This window comes from Lynx canadensis, chromosome B3 (genome assembly GCF_007474595.2).
Source record: "Lynx canadensis isolate LIC74 chromosome B3, mLynCan4.pri.v2, whole genome shotgun sequence".
NCBI classification, from domain to species: domain Eukaryota; kingdom Metazoa; phylum Chordata; class Mammalia; order Carnivora; family Felidae; genus Lynx; species Lynx canadensis.
Window position 1 is genome coordinate 38,589,895 of NC_044308.2, and position 23,109 is coordinate 38,613,003.

The 23,109-nt window shown below is 39.8% G+C and overlaps 1 protein-coding gene and 1 non-coding gene across 5 annotated transcripts; both read left to right on the forward strand.

Moving 5' to 3' along the window:
* The first annotated feature begins 1,080 nt into the window (after positions 1–1,080).
* TIPIN (TIMELESS interacting protein) lies at positions 1,081–22,880 on the forward strand. Of its 4 annotated transcripts, none has more exons than XM_030317878.2 (8): positions 1,081–1,180; positions 7,497–7,634; positions 7,759–7,837; positions 8,258–8,333; positions 13,473–13,595; positions 13,789–13,852; positions 20,181–20,387; positions 22,487–22,880. In XM_030317878.2, the coding sequence occupies exons 2-8, from the start codon at positions 7,505–7,507 to the stop codon at positions 22,675–22,677; spliced, it is 870 nt and encodes a 289-aa protein (XP_030173738.1). In that variant the 5' UTR covers positions 1,081–1,180; positions 7,497–7,504; the 3' UTR covers positions 22,678–22,880. The 4 variants fall into 4 exon arrangements, with proteins under 4 accessions (XP_030173738.1, XP_030173737.1, XP_030173739.1 ...); XM_030317877.1 differs by lacking the exon at positions 1,081–1,180 and adding an exon at positions 4,469–4,526 and having other exon boundaries at positions 7,495–7,634; XM_030317875.2 differs by lacking the exon at positions 1,081–1,180 and adding an exon at positions 6,430–6,561.
* Positions 14,725–14,860, forward strand: LOC115517525. Its single transcript, XR_003969966.1, has one exon.
* Positions 22,881–23,109: the final 229 nt, after the last annotated feature.

Below are 23,109 nucleotides of genomic sequence, written 5' to 3' on the forward strand. Positions count from 1 at the left end.
TTTTTAACTTGAATTTTATTTTTTAAAGTCTATTTATTTATTTTGAGAGAGAGAGAGAGAGAGAGAGAGAGAGAGAGAGAGAGAACATGTGTGCACACAGGCACAAGCTAGGTATGGGCACAGAGAGAGGGAGAAAGAGAGTCCCAGGCAGGCCCCTGTGCTGTCAGCGCAGAGCCTGACATGGGGCTCGATCCCATGAACTGTGAGATCATGACCTGAGCTGAAATCAAGAGTCAGACCCTTAGGGGAGCCTGGGTGGCTCAGCTGCTTGAGGTTCCAGCTTCAGCTCAGGTCATGATCTTGTGGTTTGTGGGTTCGAGCCCCGCCTCGGGCTCTGGGCTGATGGCTCAGAGCCTGGAGCCTGCTTCCGATTCTGTGTCTCCCTCTCTCTCTGCCCCTCCCCCATTCATGCTCTGTCTCTCTCTGTCTCAAAAATAAATAAACGTTAAAAAAAAATTTAAAAAAATGGTACTTTGGGGGATCATCTAATCCCTGCCTTTTGTATCACAAAAGGGCAACTGTGCAATGAAGCGATTTGATTATGTTAGGCTTTGGGTTCTTAGTAGAGCTGATATTGTGGTTTCAGAGTGTAGTCTAGGAAAGATTCCAAAAAGGCATAACACAATATACAGTGATGTAATATTCTTCTTGTGCTAAAAGCTGCTTGCGTGCACTATTGTGAAAGTACAAGTTATTCACACTCTTAATATTTTGCGGAACACTCCATAATTGTAGATGTGAAAAATTAATTATTGGTTTCTTATTTCTCGTTGGTTATTTGAAGCAGTCTGCTATGTCCCCCGACACCTTTTCACCCCTTCTCCCACAGTAATAGAAACCCTGATTTTTTTACTGAGCCATGACCACCAAGAATAAAGACTTTATTCCCAGTCTCCTTTGCAGCTGTGTGTGGCCATGTGATCGCACTCTGCCTAATGGAATGTAACCAGAATTGTATGCAACTTCTGGGAATTTTTCTAAAAATGGGCTGTTTTTCCCTCTTTCCTGCTGATTGAAATGCAGTTGGAGCTCTAAAAGCCATCTTGGACAATGAGGTGAACTTGAGAATGAGATGCTTCCGTGGTAAAGCAAGAAGACAGGAGTCTGGATTCTTAACACCAAGGAGCACCATGCCAACTGTGGACTCATCACTTCAAGATTTCTTATACATGAGAAACAAGTAAGCTTTCTATTTTGTTTATTGGTATTTTAGCGTATTTTAGGATTTTTTCCTGTTATTTGTAGCTGAATCAGATCCGAATGTATTTTTCCTGGCCTGGCCACCTCGATTGCTAATGCTGTTATAGACCTGGTTGGGTGATAGGATCCCAACTCGGACATGTCATGTACAAGACAGAGTCAAATAGATGCCACAGTCTTGAGATGTAGTCCTCAAATACACAGCAGACCACAGCAGCCAGCCCACCACTCACCTAACTGATAAGCCCAAATAATACCAACCAATCAACAAGAAGCAGAGACTTCGTTTTTTTGTGTTTTTTTTTTTTTTTTTTTTTTTTTTTTACTGTGAGAAAAAAATAGTTCATGGTCTTTTGGTTGTAAAAGATATACTCCATTTCTCTTTTTTCCAAACCTCATCTCTGGGCTGAGTGTGTTCTCTGCTTGCCAAAAAAACCCTTTTACACTCTATACTCAATCTTTGGCTTTTCACAGTCTATTTTTTTAATACTATTCACTTCAAAAAACAATTGTTTTAAGAGACGGTTATTGACATAGTGCATGGGAAAGCTATCTTTATATCCCTGGTGAAACTGCTATGGAAAAAATATTTTTAATGTTTATTTATTTTTAAGAGAGAGAGAGAGAGAGACAGAGTGCAAGGAGGGGAGGGTCAGAGAGAGAGGGAGACACAGAATCTGAAGCAGGCTCCAGGCTCTGAGCTGTCAGCACAGAGCCTGACCTGGGGCTCAAACCCACGAACAGTGACATTGTGACCTGAGCTGACATCAGACGCTTAACCTACTGAGCCACCCAGGCGCCCCTGAAAAATATATTTGTACTATTCCTCACATATGAACAAAAGAGACGATTACCTTTGATAATAGTATGTCAGTGCTTTATAACTGTGGTAGTTATATTCACATGGGCCCACAATTACTTACCAAAGTCTTTACATTTTCTCAAAAGGTCAAACATTCTAAAAATTATATAGATAATAACAGGTAACATTAAGTACTATAATTTAATGCTCCCCATAACCCTATCCAGGAGGTACTGTTATTAATAATGAGAAAACTGAAGCACAAAAGGTCACCAAGTAGTAAATGATGGAACTGAGATTCAAACCCTCAGAGCCTCTGGGCTGGGTTTTTCTGTGTGGGTGTGGGTGAAGGGAGCAGTATAACTTTTCAATTTCTCAAAGTGCTTTTACATTTACTTTATTAGTGGAGAATATAGGCTGTTACCTGGATAATTGGAAGAATGCTCCTTGCCTCAGTTTTTCAGACTATTGAAGTCGACATATTTCCTATTCAAATTAATGTTAATTTTCTTTCTTTTCAAAAAGGTTTTATTTTATTTTTTAAAGTTTATTCATTTAGTTTGAGAGAGAGAAAGAGTGCACGCACTCACACAAGTCAGGGAAGAGCAGAGAGAGAGCAAGAGCGAGAGAGCGAGAGAGCGAGAGAGAGAGAGAGAGAGAGAGAGGGAGAGAATCCCAAGTGGGCTCTCCACTGTCAGTGCAAGCTGGATGTGGGGCTTGAACTCACAAACCATGAGATCATGACCTGAGTCGAACTCAGACATTTAACTGACTGAGCCATATAGGCACACCTAAAGGTTTTATTTTTAAGTAATTTCTACTTCCAACATGGGGCTCAAACTTACAACCCCTGAGATCAAGAGTCACATGCTCTACTCACTGAGCCAGCTAGGGGCCCTAACATTAATTTTCTCAATTCCTTAATATTAATAAATGTTATCTTACATGTATAGATATAGATAAATGTATTTTATACATATTTTTATGTAAAATATTTATGTATAGAAATAAAATCATAAAATCAAGGAAAGTGGTACATATACATATTTGCATACACAATTTTAGATAATACAGCTTGCTTGCAATTTAGTTTATCCTATTCTCACACACTTGATTTATTCTTTTATAATTTTTTAAAAAGAGTTTATTTTTAAGTAATCTCTACACCCAACGTGGGGCTCAAACTTACAACTCGGAGGTCAAGAGTTGTATGCTCCACCAACTGAGCCAGCCAGGCGTCCCTATTCTTTTATAATTTTAACAAAATATTTCAAGTTATAGCAAAGTAGAATAATGTTGCAAACGCTACCCATCTTTGTGGTTTGTCAAATCTTAATGCCATATTTGCCACAGATAACTTCTTTTAGGGTTTTTGTTTTGTTTTGTTTTGTTTTGTTTTTTGCATAATGTATTTAAATGTTTAAAAATGGTATGGGGCGGAGCGCGGTTGAGCACCGGACTTCTGCTCAGGTCACGATCTCAATGGTTGGTTGGCTGGAGCCCCAGAAGGGGCTCTGTGCTGACAGCTCGGAGCCTGGAGCCTGCTTCGGATTCTGTGTCTCCCTCTCTCTCTCTCTCTCTCTCTCTCTGTCCCTTCTCAGCTCACACAATGTCTCCCTCTTTCTCTCTCTCTCAAAAATAAATAAATTAAAAAAAAAAAAAAAGGTATAGGGTTACCTAGCTGGCTCAGTTAGTTGGTAGAGCAAGTGACTCTGATTCTGAGGGTCACGAGTTCAAACCCCGCCATGGGGTAAAACTTTCTTAAAAAAAATAAAAAAGGTATAGAGGTGAGTCCCCATCCCACCTCCTCCTATATTCCCAGTTACCATCCCCACAAGTATTATAAGCAAATTTGAAGACATTTGGATTCACTTTTTTTTTTCTAAGTCATCTCTACACCCAAGTGTGGCTGGAACTCACAACCCTGAGATCAAGACGTCGCCAGTTCTATCTACTGAGCCAGCCAGACATCCCTGAACTGTCTTAAAAAAAAAATTTATATATATACAGTGACATATTTTTGACATTTTTGTGCCTACATGACTCTAACACTCTATCACCTCTTTTCTCAGCTCATTATTCAATAAACAGTAAAACTCAGTGTTCAAGCAATTGTTACTAACTCTGAACAATCAGAAGTTTTTCATTAAATTCTTTTGCCTCTATTTTTTTCTACTCCATCCACAAGCCAGTTTTCTAGAAAACTGAGGCCTTTCTCCAAAGTCTAAAGTGCTTAGAGCATAACACAATGAGCTTTATGCAAATAAATTTCATTTCCCGTGAGGAATTAAGGAGGGGCGGAAGCGGTGGAAGGGCGGGACCCAGGAAAGGCGGGGACGGACATGGGTGGGCGGGGCCTGGAGGAGGTGGGTCCTTTAGGCTCCGCCCGAACCCTGCGCAGATTTGGCGCCAAACGCCAAGGCCTCTTCTCGCGGGGGGGGGGGGGGAAATCTTCAGAGTCTCGCGATCAACGCGGTTTGGCAGCTGCGCCAAGCACCGCGCCGTGGCCACAGCCGTGCGTTAGAAGGTGAGAGCGGGCTTAAAGGCGTGGGAAGGGCCTGGGGGAAGCGGCGGCCTAGCGAGGCAGGTGGAGGCGCTGGGGTGCTTGGGGGGTCGCGGGGAGGGAGTGTGGAGGCTGTGATACGGACCTGGGCTGAGCGGGACTGAGAGCCCACGACCTGGTGGTGAGGAGGGCGGGCGCATTTACTTGTTTCCGTTTCGGGTCGGCTTGTGGTTAAACCCCGTTTTCTGGCGGGAGGGAACGTGCATCAGATCGATCTTTAGGCCGCCAGCTACTTGCTGTCCAGGGGTTTCTAAACGTAGGATGCGTCCTGTGAAATGTGGAATGGATGCGCAATGAATGCATGAATGGAACTGAAGTGAGACTAGCGGAGCGGGGATGGGAAGGATGGAGAAGAGGGGTGGGATGGAAAATTTAGTGTTTTTAGGGTGGTTAGCAAAGGAGGACATTGAGTCAGTCTGGTGGGACTCCCCTTTCGTCACGTTCTACTGTTTTGATAACTTGGATGAAGTTAGACATTGGAGCCCTATGGGCCTGGGAACGAATTGTAGTTTGGATATTAATGAACAAGCAATTAACATTGCTTCTTGCTACACTTAATATAGTTTGTGCCCTGCCATCAAACTCAGAGTTCCCTGTTGATCTCAAAGGTGTGAACCCCATTTCTTCCTAGAGAAAATTAACTAGAATTGAACTTAACTTGAATAGATTTATTGTGGGTAGGAAGCTACTTTAGATTACATGACCTCTAACTGCCTTTCCAGTTTTGAAAATCTGTGGTTATTGAACGTTATACGTTGTTTTGTTTTTATGTGTTTGTGGTCATTGAAATTTAGAATTGGAGAGACTTTAGGGATCCTGTAGCTCCGCTGGTTTTACGGTTTGAGGGAAGCTTTGGAAACTTTATTCCTTCAGTAAATATGGAGCACCTGCTGTATACCAGCTTTGGGGATACAATGGTGCAGCACGTGGCATGTGACATTTTGAATGCTTATTATAGGAGGATTTAATTCCGGGAAATTGGGGTAGATTTATCTGAGGAGGTGATAATTGAGATCTGAAAGAGATAAGGAGTCTGGGAAGAGCCTTCTAGATAGGAAGCAGCCTTAGCAAAGGACTTGTGACCTGAGGGATATGGCTCTTTTAAGGGACTGAAAGAAAAGAGCATGCAGAGCGGTAAGAAGTGAGGCCGGAGAAGTAGGAAGGTGCCAACCCAGGGGCTTGGAGTTTTATCATTAGCTTCAGCGCAGCAGGAAGCTATTTAAGTATTTAAGCCAAGCGATCATGTGACTGGCTTTACGTTTTCAGAGCTTCAACCTAGGTGTAATAGGGAGAATGGTTTGAAAAAGGCCAAAGCAGTTATGAGTAATCGAATAACCCAAGCAAGAAATGTGGGAAGCAGTTGTGGAGGTAGGGAGAAATGGGAAGACTGAACGGATGTTTAGGAAGAAAAATGGACAGGATATGTAGGATGGGGGAAGGAAGTATCAAAGGTGACTTACAAGTTTCTTATTTGCATACCTGAATAGGTGTCATTCCCTGAACTGGGAAAATTTACAAGTTTGGTTTGTACATGGTAAGTTGTAGGTGCTTTTGAGAAATTTAAGAGCTGTAAAATGAGAAGTAGGGATCTGGAGCTCAGATTTGACGCCTAGGGTAGAGAGATAAGAAATTAACCATCTAGGGCCCCTGGGTGGCTCAGTTGGTTAAGCGTCGGACTTCAGCTCAGGTCATGATCTCTCAGCCCTTGAGTTCAAGCCCCGCGTCAGGCTCTGTGCTGACAGCTCAGAGCCTGGAGCCTGCTTCAGATTCTGTGTCTCCCTCTCTCCGCCCACCCCCCCCCCACTCGTGCTCGCTCATGCTCTCTCTCTCAAAAATAAATAAATGTTAAAAAAATTAAAAATTAGCCATCTACAAATGATTATTAAAGCAATGTGCATAAATGAGTGAAGAGGCTTGGATGGAGCCTTGAATGCTTACTGACCAGGTTAGGGGAAGATGAATCCAGGAGGACTGTCCAGAGAGGGAGGAAAACCAGGTGAGTACTGTGTTTCAGAAGTCAATGAAAACACTTTTCCAGAAAAAGGAACTGATCAAAAGTGTGAGATGTTGCTGAGGGGTCAAGTTAGATGGTACTGAAAAACATTCTTTCAAGTTATCAACCTGAGGATTATTTATTTCTCTTCTTTCAAAGGAAACCTTACCTAGAAGACCAGTATGTAAACAGGTTTTTTAAAAAGCTGCTCTGGTTGAAGTGGGGGCGAGGTATCTGAACCCTGCCGATTTCATATCCATTTGGACCACAGTTTGAAACCCTCTGAAAAGTCAAAATCATCTTTTTATGATAAGGGAGACTCAACAGTTGAGGTAAAATGATTTGCTGGAAACCATGCAGTTATTGAGCGGTAGGGTCTACATTAGAACTCAGTTTTGGGGCTCCTGGGTGCCTCAGTTGGTTAAGCGTCCGACTTTGGCTCAGGTCATGATCTCGCAGTTCGTGAGTTTGAGCCCCGCATCAGGCTTGCACTCTGTCTCTTTCAAAAATAAACGTTAAAAAAAAATTTTTTTTTTAAACCTTAGTTTTTATTTATTTATTTATTTATTAATGTTTATTCATTTTTGAGAGACAGAGAGAGATGGAGTGGGGGAGGGGCACAGAGAGAGGGAGACAGAATCTGAAGCAGGCTCTAGGCTCTGGGCCCTCAGCACAGAGCCCGACGCAGGGCTTGAACTCATGAACCATGAGATCATGACCTGAGTGGAAGTCAGACATTTAACCGACTGAGCCACCCAGGTGCCCCGGTTTTGATTTCTAACCCAGTTCTATTTTTCCTATAACCACTTTCTATTCTTTTCATGATACGAGTTTGAAATGTGGTTTAACTGACTGAAACACGTGCATTTTGCTGCAGGTAGAACTTAACTGTATAATAGATTACTTGGATGAATAAACATGTTTATTTTTTCTTGTAGAAGAAAAGATGCTGGAACCACAGAATGGCTTGATTGACCTACCAGATTATGAGCATGTGGAAGATGAAACTTTTCCTCCTTTCCCACCTCCAGCATCTCCACAGAGAGAAGATGGTGAGGGAGCTGAACCTGATGAAGGTCTGTATGGAGTTCCAAAAGAGTGCCCACGTTCTGTTATCCATCTATCAGCATAGAAATGAGACATTTTGTAAATGAGACTTAAATTATTTAAGTAATATTAAATCTTAATATATTTCACCAGAGTTAGGGAGAGGAGCACCTGTGCCTGTACCTCCAAAGAGAACAGTTAAACGGAATATACCCAGGCTGGATGCTCAGAGGTACATTGACTATTTCCTTAAACATTTATACTTTTTCTTTACATTTTTTTTCCCCCCTTATATTAAAAACTTTTAGGGGGCACCTGGGTGGCTCAGTCAGTTGACCGTCTGACTTCGGCTCAGGTCGTGATCTCACAGTTTATGGGTTCAAGCCCTGCATCAGGCTCGCTGCTGTCAGCCCAGAGCCTGCTTCTGATCCTCTGTCCCCCTCTCTCTCTGCCCCTCCCTGGCTTGCGCTCTCTCTCAAAAACAAATAAACATTTGGAAAAAAGCACCAACTTTTATGGGCTGATTGGGGGATCAGTTATTTCTAAAGACATATTTTTTCAGTTCAGATAATATTTTTTTTTCTTACGGTTTTGCTTTTTCTCCTTGATGGCTCTAGCAAACTGGAAATTCAAAACCTATTTCTCTCTACAGATTAATTTCAGAGAGAGGGCTTCCGGCATTACGGCACGTGTTTGATAAGGCAAAATTCAAAGGTAAAGGCTATGAGGTAAGAAATGTCTGATTTTTGTTTTAGACCTTTGTTTTTTCAAATACTGGTAAAACTGGGCCCATTACCATGTTCTGAGGAGTCTTAGAATGTGCCACAGATACTATCATTCATTGTATCTCTTGGGAAACTGAGATGTAGTGGAAAGGGCACTGCTTGAAGAATCAGAAACCTGTCTTACAGTCTAATTTGTGCCCTTGTATGGCTTTAGGAAAATCATCTCTAAGTCTGTAAGCTCTGATTTTATACTTTATAATTTCTAGGAATATAATTTACTTAGTCTACATTAAAGATAAATTTTAGGTTTCAGGAGAGCAAGGACTTTACCTGTATCAATCACTTACATGTCCCTAAGATATGATACTTATCTTGTCATATGTGTCTGATTCATAGTAGGCATCAGTTAAGTTGTTGAAAAATGAAGACATTTAAGAACTGTCGATCACTGTCCAAATGTACGTTTAAAAAGTCTCCTGGGGCGCCTGGGTGGCTTGGTTGGTTAAGGGTCCGACTTCAGCTCAAGTCATGATCTCATGGTTTGTGGATTCAAGCCCCACACTGGGCTGTGTGCTGACAGATCAGAGCCTGGGGCCTGCTTCAGATTCTGTGTCTGCACCCCCTCCCCCCACTGTCCCTCTTAGGCTCGCATGCGCTCGCTCTCTCAAAAATAAATAAAATATTAAAAAATTAGAAAAAAGTCTCTTATCTTTTTTTTTTTTAAGTTTATTTATTTTGAGAGAATCCCAAGCAGGCTCTGCACTGCCAGCACAGAGCCCAGTGTGGGGCTTGAATCCATGAGATCATGCCCTGAGCCAAAGTCGGATGCTTAACTGACTGAGCCACCCAGGTGCCCCAAAAGTCTCTTCTCTCTGAATCATGTACAGTATAGATACGATTTTTTGCAGATATCTTTGTAAAGCTTTGTAGTTTATGAAGTATTTTCAAATATATTCTTTAATTCTCAACCTGTTGGGGTAGGTATTGGTTCTATTATCTAGTTATTAAGGAAATGGAGTTTTATTAGAGTTTTAAGTGTCCATTGCCAATAGTTAAAGGCAGAGCTTAGACTTCCCCTTTCATAGCCCAGCTAGAGTAATGTTAATACAACAGTGAGCACCGTCTTGGTGTGGTATGCAGGATAATCGGAAAGAGGAAGAGGCTGGAAGGAGGCAGCTGTTGCACTATCAAGTTGATGATGAATAAGGTAAAGATAGCCTGATAGGGCAGTAGTAGAGAGAGAAACAACATATGGTACTTAGACAATTGGATAAAAGGAGATAAAAAAAAAAAAGGGAGTCAAAAATAGTCTCGGGGTGCCTGGGTGGCTCAGTTGGTTGAATAAGTGACTTCAGCTCAGGCCATGATCTCGTGGTCCATGAGTTCGAGGCCCTCGTCGGGCTCTGTGCTGACAGCTCAGAGCCTGAAGACTGCTTCGGATTGTGTCTCCCTCTCTCTCTGCCCCCCCCCCCCCCCCCCCAAAGTAAATAAACATTTAAAAAAACTTAAAAAAAGTCCCAAGAAGGGTGTCTGACTGGTTCAGTCTGTAGAGAGTGTGACTCTTGATCTTGGGGTCATGAGTTCAAATTCCACCTTGAGCATAGAGCTCACTTTGAAAAATAAAATTAAATTCAGTTAAAAACAGGGCACCTGGGTGTCTCAATCAGTCAAGTATCTGACTCTTGATTTCCGCTTGGGTCATGATCTCTCTGTTCATGAGATCAAGCCCCACTTCTGGCTCTGCGCTGACAGCATGGAACGTGCTTGGGAGTCTCTCTCCCCCTCTCCTGCTCTTGTACTCTCTTGCTCTCTCTCTCAAAATAAATAAACAATGAAAAATAAATTCAGTTAAAAATTAAAAATCCCAAGATTTCAAACCTGGGAGGCTGAAAAATTGTACCTTTGCTCAGCTTCAGTGGATAGGAAGAGAGAGTAGAAGTCTGTGTCCTATTTTGGCACAAAACTAAATGTAAATCAGGATATTTTATCTTTTTTAAATGTTTATTTCTGAGAGAGGGAGTGCCAGTGAGGGAGGGGCAGAGAGAGAGGGAGACAGGATCCAGAGCTGGCTCTGCACCGACAGCAGAGAATCCAGTGTGGGGCTCTAACTCACAAGATGCATGGTCGTGTTGTGAGCCCAAGTCACACGCTTAACTGACTGAGCCACCCAGGCCCCCCTAAATCAGGATATTTTAAAACATACCCATCTCAAAAAAAGGATGGGGGTGCCTGGGTGTCTCAGTTGGTTAAGCTTCCAGTTCTTGATTTCGGCTCAGGTCATAATCTCATGGTTGGGGTATTGAGCCCTGCATAGGGCTCTGTGCTGGGCTTGGGGCCTGCTTAGGATTCTGTCTCTCTCTCACACCCTCTCCCTCTCCCTCCGTCCCTCTCCCACTCTGCCCCTCCCTCACCCTCATGAATGTGTGGTGCAAACACTCTCAAAAAAATAATAATAAAACCATACCCATCTCAAAAAAAAAAAAAAAAAAGAGAGAAGGACACCTGGCTGGCTCAGTCAGTGAAGCATGGGAAGCGATCTTGGGGTTGTGAGTCTCACGTTTACTTGGAAAAAAAAAAAAAAAAGAAACCAAAAAAAATCCCACCAAAACCTTAAAACCATACCTATCATTGCCCTTGTTGAAATTTTTGGGTTGTAATGATGAATTGGTGCTTTGAATTTAATGAAGTCTTCATCATTTTCATAATAAGTACTTTTTTAGCGTAAATGAGTATATGAAGGATAAAAATTTTGTGTTTTTTCACTGAGTGAGGGTAGGCTTTGAGAGTTTATGCTATTTAGTCTTCTGTACTTTGCCGTTGGAAATTCTTATTTTCTCACAAAGTTGAGTTCTTACTGCTTTTTTCTCCGTGTATGACTTAGGACATCCTACTGTATTTGGGTGTTTCTCTTCTTGTGACCCTTCCGTCTAACATGACATTGTGAGGTGACTGACCAGCTACACCCAACAATTGGAAAATAATCTTAGGTGATTGGATTAAAAGAAACCTTTTATATTTATTATCAGAATGAGAAGGATAACACATGCTCGTAGTATTACATGTTTAGTGACTGGTAGGCTTGACCACTGGCTTCTTAGACAAGATGACATAACAACAATAATAGCCAGTATCTGAGTGCATACTTTATGTCAGGCACTTTACTTGTATCACTTATTCCTCATAACCCTACAAAGTGTGTATAATATTATTCTTATTTTATACATGAAGAAGAAGGCATAGAGGTAAAGTGATTTGTTTAAAGTCACACAGGGTAGGGTGCAGAGGAGAGCATAGTTGATTTTTACCTAGGGGTGGTAGAATTGAGATTTGAATCTATGCAGTCTGACCCGGAGCCTGTGCTTTTGACTACTCTTTTTTTTTTTTTTTTTTTTTTTTTTTTTTATTAAAAAATTTTTTTGTGGGGGGCACCTGGGTGGCTCAGTCGGTTAAGCGACCGACTTCAGCTTGGGTCATGATCTCACGGTTTGTGAGTTTAAGCCCCGCGTCGGGCTCTGTGCTGACAGCCCAGAGCCTGGAGCCTGCTTCAGATCCTGTCTTCCCTCTCTCTCTGCTGCTTTCCCCGTTCACGCTCTGTCTCTCTCTCTCTCAAAAATAAATATAAATAAATTATTTACAATAATAATTATTAATATAATTATAAATAAACAAATTATAACAAATATTAATAATGTTAAATATATAAATAGTCTATACTGTAAATATATAATACAATTATATATAATGTATAATATATAATGTAATTATATAAATGTATACATAATAATAAATTAGACATAATGAATAATATAATAAAAATAAATAAGCATAAAAAAAAAAACAGAGCCTGATGCGGGGCTCAAACCCATGACCCGAGCTGAAGTCAGACGCCTAACCGACTGAGCCACCCGGGCACCCCTGACTACTTTATTTTAAAATACTGTTGGATGGGGCATCTGGGTTTGTGAGTTTGAGCCCCGCATCGGGCTCTGTGCTGACAGCTCGGAGCCTGGAGCCTACTTCAGATTCTTTGTCTCTCCATGTCTTGGCCCCTTCCCTGCTCATGCTCTGTGTCTCTCTGTCTCTCAATAATAAATAAATGTTAAAAAAAATTAAAAAAAAAATACTATCGGGGCACCTGGGTGGCTCAGTCGGTTAAGCATCTGACTCCAGCTTGGGTCATGGTTTTGTGAGTTCGAGCCCCGCGTTGGGCTGTGTGCTGACAGCTCAGAGCCTGGAGCCTGCTTCGGATTGTCTGCCTGTCTCTCTCTCTCTCAAAAATAAATAAATGTTAAAAAAATATATATACGTTGAGAAGAAGTAAATATTTTAATTTTTTTTTTTCAACGTTTATTTATTTTTGCGACAGAGAGAGACAGAGCATGAACGGGGGAGGGGCAGAGAGAGTGGGAGACACAGAATCGGAAACAGGCTCCAGGCTCTGAGCCATCAGCCCAGAGCCCGACGCGGGGCTCGAACTCACGGACCGCGAGATCGTGACCTGGCTGAAGTCGGACGCTTAACCGACTGCGCCACCCAGGCGCCCCGAGAAGAAGTAAATATTTTATAGTAAAACCAGGAATTTAGAATTTTGTCATTCATTAGTTCAGTTTATTAAACTTTGTTTTTCATTTTCATTTAAAATTTTTAATGTTAAATTGAAATTTCATATATAGGTAGTGTGCTCTGAGAACATTTAAACTGTTGTTTCTAGTCTTTGTACTTTGCCCTTGGGATTTCTGAATATATTTTCACAGTGCTGAATTCTCAATACTTTGTTTTCTATATATGATTTAGGGACCTGTCATTTTGTTTAGTTATTCCTAAAAGATACCTTGACATATTTTATTAAAGCTTATTTTCATATGTTACTTTACAGTTCTGAAAAGACACATGATTATCTTTTAACTTTTATTAAGTTTCATACTGGTTTTTTTTTTTTAAATATGTATCTAGTGCTCTTTCAGACTGCAGTTCTCTAAGCTCAATAAATATTTCTCTTAAAGTTTCTTCAAAAGTTTCTTAACCATATAAATATAAAATGACACCAGTGACTTTGGCATTACTATTCAGTTCTAAAATCTGCTGACAAGGTCAGTTGTGAGAATGGATCTTCTATTTAGCATTTTTATTTTTATGTGCCAGGCTGAAGACTTGAAAACGCTAATCAGACACATGGAGCATTGGGCACATAGGCTATTCCCTAAACTGCAATTTGAGGATTTTATTGACAGAGTTGAATACCTGGGAAGTAAAAAGGAAGTTCAGGTAGGTGTTGAGATGATTATGAATATCATTCACAATGCTAAATCCTGCCAAGTATGGATTCAGTTGAGGCTAAGTAGCTGTTTGCATTTTCATTTTCAAATCTCTCTTGGTAGAGAGAAAGGAAATTAATAGTACTTATTTGAAGAACACCCTTTTTGAAACTAAGAATTGAAAAAATATCTTTTATTTTCAGACTTGTTTAAAACGAATTCGACTTGACCTCCCTATTTTACATGAAGATTTTATTAATAATAATGGTAAGAATATAGGTTTATTAATATAATATTGCTTTAGAAATAGATTTAGTTGGGGTATGGGTAAATTAAGCACTGAGTTCTTCGTCTATATTGTGTATATAATTACAGTAAATAGGAATGAATTAAGATGCCTTGGTATGTGTTGTTTAATACTTGTTTCTTAAAGACATGACTGCAGTGCCATTAAGAGATGTAAAAATATATTTCGTCACAGAACTTGAGCTTTTGAGAAGTCAGGTGGTGACCCATTGATCCTTTGTGGTGCTTGTTAATGAGAATAATGACAAAATAGAGTGTTCATATACATATACACAACTAAGAAGGGGCTTTGGGGAATTAGAATAATTTGATGGTGAAATAGTTTACTTTTCTCTTAAGAGTACAGATCCTATACATAGATGGTCCTTAACAATGGTTTGATTGAAATGATTTTTCAGCTGTATGATGGTACAGAAGTGATAGGCATTCAGTAGAAGCCGTACTTAGAATTTCAGATTTTGATTTTTTTCCTGGGCTAGTGGTGTGTGCTAGGACACTCTCTCGTGATGCTGAGCAACGGTGGCCACACTGCCCGGTCAGTCACATGATCATGAGGGTAAACAACCGATACACTGACAGGCATTCTGTTTTCTACTTTAGTACAGTATTCAATAAATTACATGATATATTCAGCACTTTATTATAAAATAAACTTTGTGTTACATGATTTTGCCTAACTGTAAGCTGGTGTGCATGTTCTGAGCATGTTTAAGGTAGGGTAGGTATATTGAATCCGTTTTGACTTTAAATATTGTCAACTTACAGTGGGCCCATCAGGATGTAACCCCATTGTAAGTTAAGGAGGATGTCTATAGGATTTTAGTAAGACCTATGTGACTGTTCCTGGTATCAATTGCATTTGTTAGTTGTCCAATGCAACCATAGGCAGTCACACACATCAAAACATATGGTTCCTGCCGACAGGGTCTGTATAGTTATCAGATTTTCTGTGCGATGGCTCCATACATGTTTGTTTATTTTTGTCTTTTAAACTTTTAATAGATGTAGAAAATACAGGCTGCATTTAGAATCCTGCAAAGTTATTTATAAACTGCTTTTAAAAATGTGAAGGATTGTGATTTAAATAATCCAAGATTTAAATATTTTGGTAAAACGGGGCGCCTGGGTGGCTCAGTTGGTTAAGCATCCAATTTCGGCTCAGGTCATGATCTCACAGTTGGTGAGTTCGAGCTCCACACCGGGCTCTGTGCTGACAGCTTAGAGCCTGGAGCCTGCTTCAAATTCTATGTCTCCATCTCTCTGCTCCTCCCCTGCTCATGCTCTGTCTCTCTCTCCTTCAAAAATAAATAAAAACTATTAAAAAATTTTTTTGTAAATATGTTGGTAACATGGTATGTGTCAGTGGCATGGGATTTGGTAAATAAAAAGGAATTAGTAACGACAGTATATTCCACAGCACATACCACTGGGTTAGCTTGTTCAGCACTTTTTGAGTTGCATAGTGTGTGCTAAAGTTTCAGGGATAAAGATGAATAAGTTCAGACCCCTTGGCTCATGGGCTGACAGGTTAGAGAACGAGTGAGATATAACACTACCTCTGTTCTGATAGGTGCTAGAATTAGAAATATGAATAGGGCACAGGGTAGGGTGCAAAGGAAAGCATAGTTGATTTTACCTAGGGGAGGGGAAAGATTCACAGAGGACGTATCACAAGTCCTTTGAATGATACGGAGTAGAGTCCAGGCAAAGGGGATTTTGAAGAGAGGGACTCATGCAGAGGCATAAATTAACACAGGACTAGTCATGGAATTACAGACGTGCTGAAATCCTGGGTACATAGAAGAGGCCTATGTCACACAGCCTTGTTGTATCTGTTTTCTTTGTATCCTGAGAGGATAGATTCCAAATCTTTTGGTTAAGGGACTGTAACAGTACATGTTTTGAGCATTTTATTTGTTTTTATAATACATGTTAAATGGATATGGTAAATAGTGCACATTTTTATTTTCACCAAAACATCATTATGAGGTTTTAAAGTGAGAACAATATGATTGAATATTCTACTGATTTTTTTTTTTTCCAAAAATCTTGTGCTGATACTTGATCGATGATTTGAAGGTGGGGTGTAGATACAGTATTTTCCCACCCAATCTTGGTTTTACCTTATTAAGATGCATCCAAACGGAAATAGAGTATCACACACCGCACTTCACTACTCTCGGTATCCCTTTTCCAATCCCATTCACTAATGCAAGGATTTTTGGTCGAAGTTTACAAGTAAATTGTCATCTACCTTTTTTCAATCATTTTTCTTAAAGATTAACCAGGGGTTGGGGCGCCTGTGTGGCTTAGTCGGTTGGGTGACCGACTTCGGCCCAGGTCATGATCTCACATTTAGTGAGTTTGAGCCCCGTGTTGGGCTCTGTGCTGACAGCTCAGAGCCTGGAGCGTTCTTCGGATTCTGTGTCTCCACCTCTCTCTGCCCCTCCCATGCTCATGCTCTGTCTCTCAATAATAAATAAAAAGTTAAAAAAATTTTTTTAATCAGGGGTTATATTTTTATATTTTTGACAGACATATAGTCCTATCACTCCTCTGCTCAAAGCCCTATAGTGGCTCCTTATTTCATCCAAAGCAAAAGCCAAAATGCTTATAATGTCCTACTTGGCCCTACAGTATCTATTCCTTACCCCACCTCGTTTGCCTCTCTGTATCATTTACAGTTCCCCACTCACACTGCTTCCACAACACTTGCCTCCTAGCTGTTCCTCCAACCTGCTAGGCACATTTTTGTCTTAAGGCTTTTGTACTCTTACACTCTGCCTTGAACACGTCCTCTGTCTTTCCCGCCCCCAAGTCTGCATGGCTCTCTTACCTCCTTCAGACTGCTCAGATGTCAACTCAGTGAAGTCTCTGCAGCCACATTATTAAAATCGTACTCCCACCCCCAGTCCTGATTCCTCTATCCTTTTTTTCCCATAGTACTACTTCCCTTTAATAATTATTGCATATTTGCTTATCTGGTAGTTGTGTGCCGAAATGATGGCATCCTGTAGCACATTGAATATTTGTCTTTAGCTTCTTTGCCACAGTGGCTTGCCTATGAATGTTGCAGTGAGTGAATTTCATGTGTGGTTCTAATTTTTTTACTCCCATTTTTATCAGTTGAAGCTCCGTCAGTGATTATGTTCCCGTTGTTTTTCCACATAACATTGTATTAAAGAGGCCATTTACTGTTGAAGAGATCTTTCCTTTCATGACCCCACAAAACAGTAGTTCGATATGTATTTCATTATCATTAATTTGGAATCCTGTAAGCCATGGATGGTGAAGCATATTAGATATCCCAAAATTGCATAGTTGGTCCTAATACTTGTTTCTTAACTTCTCTAGCAATGTTTTCTATCTGTCTTCCATCAATATTTCCTGACAAAGGAATGGATTTTGGTTTCTGGCCACATTTTTTTTTTTTTTCTGTGTCTGGAAGGTCAAGTGTATTGCTTTTTGTCTTTCACTGTCAACGAAGAAACCTCAAAAGGGATTTGGATTGTAAAATTAAATATCATATGATTTTAAACCACTGGAATAATTGTAAAGGTTTATCTTTGTCCTAAAATGTTATGCTTGTTGTGATGGTTTTTACTACATTAGCTAATACCTCAAGGCACAATGTATGTAAATTCATATTTCAAATGGTCTTCTTGATAGAAATTTTTTTTGTCTACTTGTCAGATCAGAGGACGTTATTTTTTTTAACCCTGTGATGTGAATGATGTAGGGAGAAGGTGAAATGTCAGCTTTGCCGTTTTCTTAGTTCTTGCTTGTATCTATTATCTTCTGTCTACCTTCTCTTCATATTATTTTGCAGAAATATTTTTAAGCTATCACTTATACATTTTGTATTAAAACTAGACAGTTTACTTAACTGGGCAATCAGAATCAGCTCTATGTCACAATATGCTGAAATTCAAAACATGAGCAAGGGCCCAGCTCTCCTACCCTTCTACAGGTGGAACTAACTGCTTGTCATATGGATAAATGATAATTTGTCACTGCCTGTCTTCAATTCAGTATGACAATTTTTCTTAATTCTTAAATGAAATATAAATGGAGGATACAATATTTACTTTCCATCCCACTGTGGATCATTTCAGGGGCATCCTACTTTGAGGATTATTGGTGTACAGGGCTTTAAAGCTTTATTAAGACTAGGGGCACCTGGGTGGCTCAGTTGGTTAAGTGTCCGACTCTTGATTTCAGCTCAGGTCATGATCTCATAGTTTGTGAGTTCGAGCCCCACATCAGACTTTGCACTGACAGCTTGGAGCCTGCTTGGGATTCTCTCTCTCCCTCTCTCTCTCTCTATCCCTCCCTCTGTCTCTTTCTTTCTCTGCCCCCTCCCTTCCTCCTTCCCCCTTTCCAAATAAATAGGTAAACTTAAAAAAAAAAAAAAAGAATTTATTGAGACTAATATAGAGAGCACTGAATTATTAGTCGGGTGCTTAACAGACTGAGCCACCCAGGCACCCCTGAGTTATTTTTTAAATTCACGTGGAAATATGTTCATAGATCTCTAAATTTCTATTCCTTTTCATTTTTTTTTAAAAAAGATTTTATTTTTTTTTCAAAGTTTATTTATTTTGAGAGAGAGAAAGCAAACAAGTACAAGTAGGGAGGGGCAGAGAGAGAGGGAGAAAGAGAGAATCCCAAGCAGATTCCACATTCCATGCTGAGCCCAGTGTGGGGCTCAGTCCCACAACCATGAGATCATGACCTGAGCTGAAATCAAGAGTCAGACACTTAACTGACTGAGTCACCTAGGCGCCCTTGGAAGATTTTATTTTATTAAAAAAAAAATTTTTTTTAATATTTATTTATTTTAGGGAGAGAGAGGGACAGAGCACAAGCAGGGGAGAGGCAGAGAGAGCGGGGGAGACACAGAATCCGAAGCAGGCTCCAGGCTCTGAGCTGTCAGCACAGAGCCCGACATGGGGCTTGAACCCATGAGCTGTGAGATCATGACCTGAGCCGGAGTCAGATGCCCAACTGAGTGAGCCACCCAGGTGCCCCTGAAAGATTTTATTTTTAAGTAATCTCTACACCCGGTGTGGGTCTCAAACTCACAACCCTGAGATCAAGAGTTACACACTCCACTTACTAAGCCAGCCAGGCACCCCCTCCCTTTTCACTTTGTGTCTGAGTTTTATTTACCCTATTAAAAATTAGCTTAGGGGCACCTGGGTGGCTCAGTTGGTTAAGTGCCCGGCTCTTGACTTCTATTCAGATCATGATTTCATGTTTGTGGGATCCAGTCCCAGGTTGGGCTCTGCATGGACAATGAGGAGCCTACTTGGGATTCTCTCTCTCCCTCTATCTGCCCCTCCCTCACACGCATGCTCTCTCTCTCTCTCACTCTCAAAATAAATAAATATTTTTTAAAAATTAGCCAACATAAAATTACTGTGTATCATACAGGCATTATAGTAAGCTATTAAATTGTTTTTGTCAGATGTAAAACAAGAATATCCTTTGGATTCTTTTAAGTTCTTTTATTAGCCCAACCAGAAAATATTTTCTCATCATAACTAAGAACTTTTGCTTTGTCTTCTTGCATATTTTTAAACTAGTATTACCATTTGATTTAAAAGGTCTCTTTTTTAAAAATTTATTGTTCTTTTGTTGTAAAGATTTATATTTCTTTTCTTTTTTTTTAAGTTTATTTATTTATGTTGAGAGAGGGAGAGTGAGCATGAGCAGGCGAGGGGCAGTGAGAGAGAAAATCCCAAGCAGGCTCCTCACTGTCAGTGCAGAGTCCAATGCGGGGCTCAAACCCATGAATCGTGAGATCAGGACCTAAGCCGAAACCAAGAGTCAGACATGTAACGACTGAGCCACCCAGGTGCTCCCTCCTCTTACAGAATTTTTGTGGTTCAGTACTGTACATGTATTTTCTCTTGTTTATGCTTTCCTTTAATAACATTGTCTTTTCTCTAGCTTACTTTAAAAATTGAGTAATACATATAACATAGACAAGATGTGTTAATTGTTTATGTTATTGGTATTCAACAGTAGGCTATTAGCAGATAAGTTTTGGGGGAGGCAAAAGTTATATGTGGATTTTTGACTGTGGCTGTCTATTGGCGCTCCTAACTACTATGTTGTTCAAGGGTAATCTGTATTTGTAATATTCTCACACCTCAGAACAATTTTAAGAAACAAATTTGTTTCTTCAGATCTGGCATCTTGTTACTTTAAACTGGTTTTCAACTAATAGCTGCGTAAGCTCTTTTTCTAACTATGGATGTACTAACTTTGATTTCTACTCTAGATGAAGTAAGAGAAAATAATGTACATGATGTAACTGCTACCGAATCAGATCCCTTTTTGACAAGCTCATTGGAAAGTGAGAAGTTTGCTTCTGAGTCAAGTAGAAGCCTAACGGAAGAACAACAACAGAGAATTGAGAGAAATAAACAACTGGCCTTGGAAAGGAGGCAGGCAAAGCTACTGAGTAATAGTCAGTCCCTCGGAAATGGTAAATTTTATGCTGGGTTTTATGTGCTACCATTAATATATCAGGGACATGTTAGAAATTTTAACTTCTCTACTACCTCCAAAATAAAATACCTCTAGGAATAGAAAAATCTGATACAGTATATTAAGTTTATGTATATCAGAGAGAGAGGCAATGCGTGTGTGTATGTATGTGAGAGCTATTTGGAATCTTCAAAGAATAAATGGAGTCCAGGATGGTTTTCTGGATAGCTGAGTACCTCTTGAACAATTATTTTAATCACTTAAACTTGATTCTGAATCTTTCAAAAATATATTCTTCCCTGACTCCTTAAGGCATGTGACACATATTTTATCTGTAGGGTCATAATTACGAACGTTAATTATTATGGTACCTTCCTAAACATACAAAATGCCTTCTGTACCCTTTGAGGATTCAGAGCCATTTGCTATGACGTAAATAGGTCCTTAACTGCTTTTTATTGCATTTTGGCACTTAGCTGTCGGTTTGCTTATCAGATGCATTCCCTTTTTTAAAACTGTCTTAAATTTTGCTGTTTTAATTTTTTATTTTTATTTAATTTATTTTTTTAAGTTTATTCATTTTGCAGGGTGCCTGGGTGGCTCAATTGGTTAAGCGTCTGACTTTGGCTCAGGTCATGATCTTGCGGTTTGTGGGTTCAAGCCCCGCGCCCGGCTCTGCGCTGACAGCTCAGAGCCTGGAGCCTGCTTCAGATTCTGTGTCTCCCCCTCTCTCTGCCCATCCCATACTCTTGCTCTGTCTCTCTCTGCCTCTCAATAATAAATAAGTGTTTAAAAAAAAAAAGTTTATTTTGAGAGAGACAGAGTGAGTGGGGGAGGGGCAGAGAGGGAGAGAAAGAATCCCAAACGGGCTCCGCACTGTCAGTGTGGACCCCGATGCGGGGCTCGAACTCACGAAATGTGAGATCATGACCTGAGCCAAAACCAAGAGTTGGACGCTTATTGACTGAGCCACCCAAGCGCCCCAAAATTTGCTGTTTTTAAAATATACTGTGGGTTTGGAAACTTAGACAACCAAGTTTGTCAAAACTATATTTAAAAATAATGAAAATTGGTTTTGAATGCACGAAGGAGGATCACATATATCTTTTTCAGTTTCCAATGTAGTTTTCCTTTTGAAATGGGAAAATAAGAATTACAGTTAAGTATTGAAGGCATCATGTTATAAAACAAGTTTCACCTAAGATAATAAAACTCTCAAGTGAAAATTTGTGTCACTACATTATCATTCTTTCCAATTAAAATGAATTTAATCTTCAGCTTTACAAATGGGTATTTTATTACTACCAGGTGAAAAATTACATGAAGATACAACTATCACTGATGGCAGTTCCTTGCTGTCATTATCAAAGATACCTGGCAATAAGCATTGTAAGGTTTATCTTCTATTTATAATATATGACTTTAAAATTTGGCCAAATAGATACAAGGATCCTAAATTTTCTTTGCTAGAGATCACTTTGACATTTAGCTGTTTAGAGCATTTGGTTTTTATTTTTATTTTATTTATTTTTTTTTTTTAATTTTTTTTTTTTTCAACGTTTATTTATTTTTGGGACAGAGAGAGACAGAGCATGAACGGGGGAGGGGCAGAGAGAGAGGGAGACACAGAATCGGAAGCAGGCTCCAGGCTCTGAGCCATCAGCCCAGAGCCCGACGCGGGGCTCGAACTCCCGGACCACGAGATCGTGACCTGGCTGAAGTCGGACGCTTAACCGACTGTGCCACCCAGGCGCCCCTTATTTTTATTTTTAATAGATTTTATTTTTAAGTAATGTCTACACCCAGCCTGAGGCTTGAACTCAACCCCAAGATCAAGAGTTGCAAGGAGCATTTGATTTTTTAAAAACGATTGTCTAGTGGTTACGATTTTTGAATGAAAATAGTTGCATTTGGCTGTGATTCAAGGTTTGAGTTCAAGGCTTGCATTTTTTGAGTAGACTTTGTACATGTATAAAAATGGCTGTTTTTAGGAAAATGATCATGGATTTCATTTCCACTGATGTAAGTTTGTGGAGAGATTTGTATTTATCAGGTAAGATTGGATCAGGTGCTTAGAAGGAGTAATTTCTCTTTCAGACTCGTTAGCGAGCACACCCGGGGCAGAGACCATTGAAGAGGTTAATACAGGGGAAGATCAAGAGGAGGAGTCATCAAACAGATTTGACAAAGACATTTTTGACAGTCCACACAATGATGCTGCTGCCAATGCTGTAAATGAAGAGGAGGAATTAAAAATAGAGAAAACACAACTGGACCAATCCTTTTAAAATGTATAGTGGTAACTTTATGCTTTATCTGGGAATGTCACTGAAGTTGGACAGGCCTCAACTAAGAGAAAAGCTGTTAACTTGCTTTCCTCTAAGTTTTAGATTACTATGTGTTTTGTCTACTTGGTGTGAAAATCCTCATGTAGTAAGACTTTCACAGATTCCTGTTTAAAATCTGGTATTAAAATTATACTCGTTTCTTATTTGAGTTGATTTATTCCCTTTAGTGTTTATATAGATATGACATGAAAACGATTAGGAGTTAATAAGCACCTTCTGCTGCTAGTGTGCCATTGAATGTTTCCTTTTCACACAATTGGGTGTTTTTAAGATGTAAAAATATAATGAATATTAATGTCTTTTTTAAAAAGAAATACAAATCTTACAAATTGCCTCTAAAGGCTTTGTGAAAGTTTCTCATTGCTGTTTAGT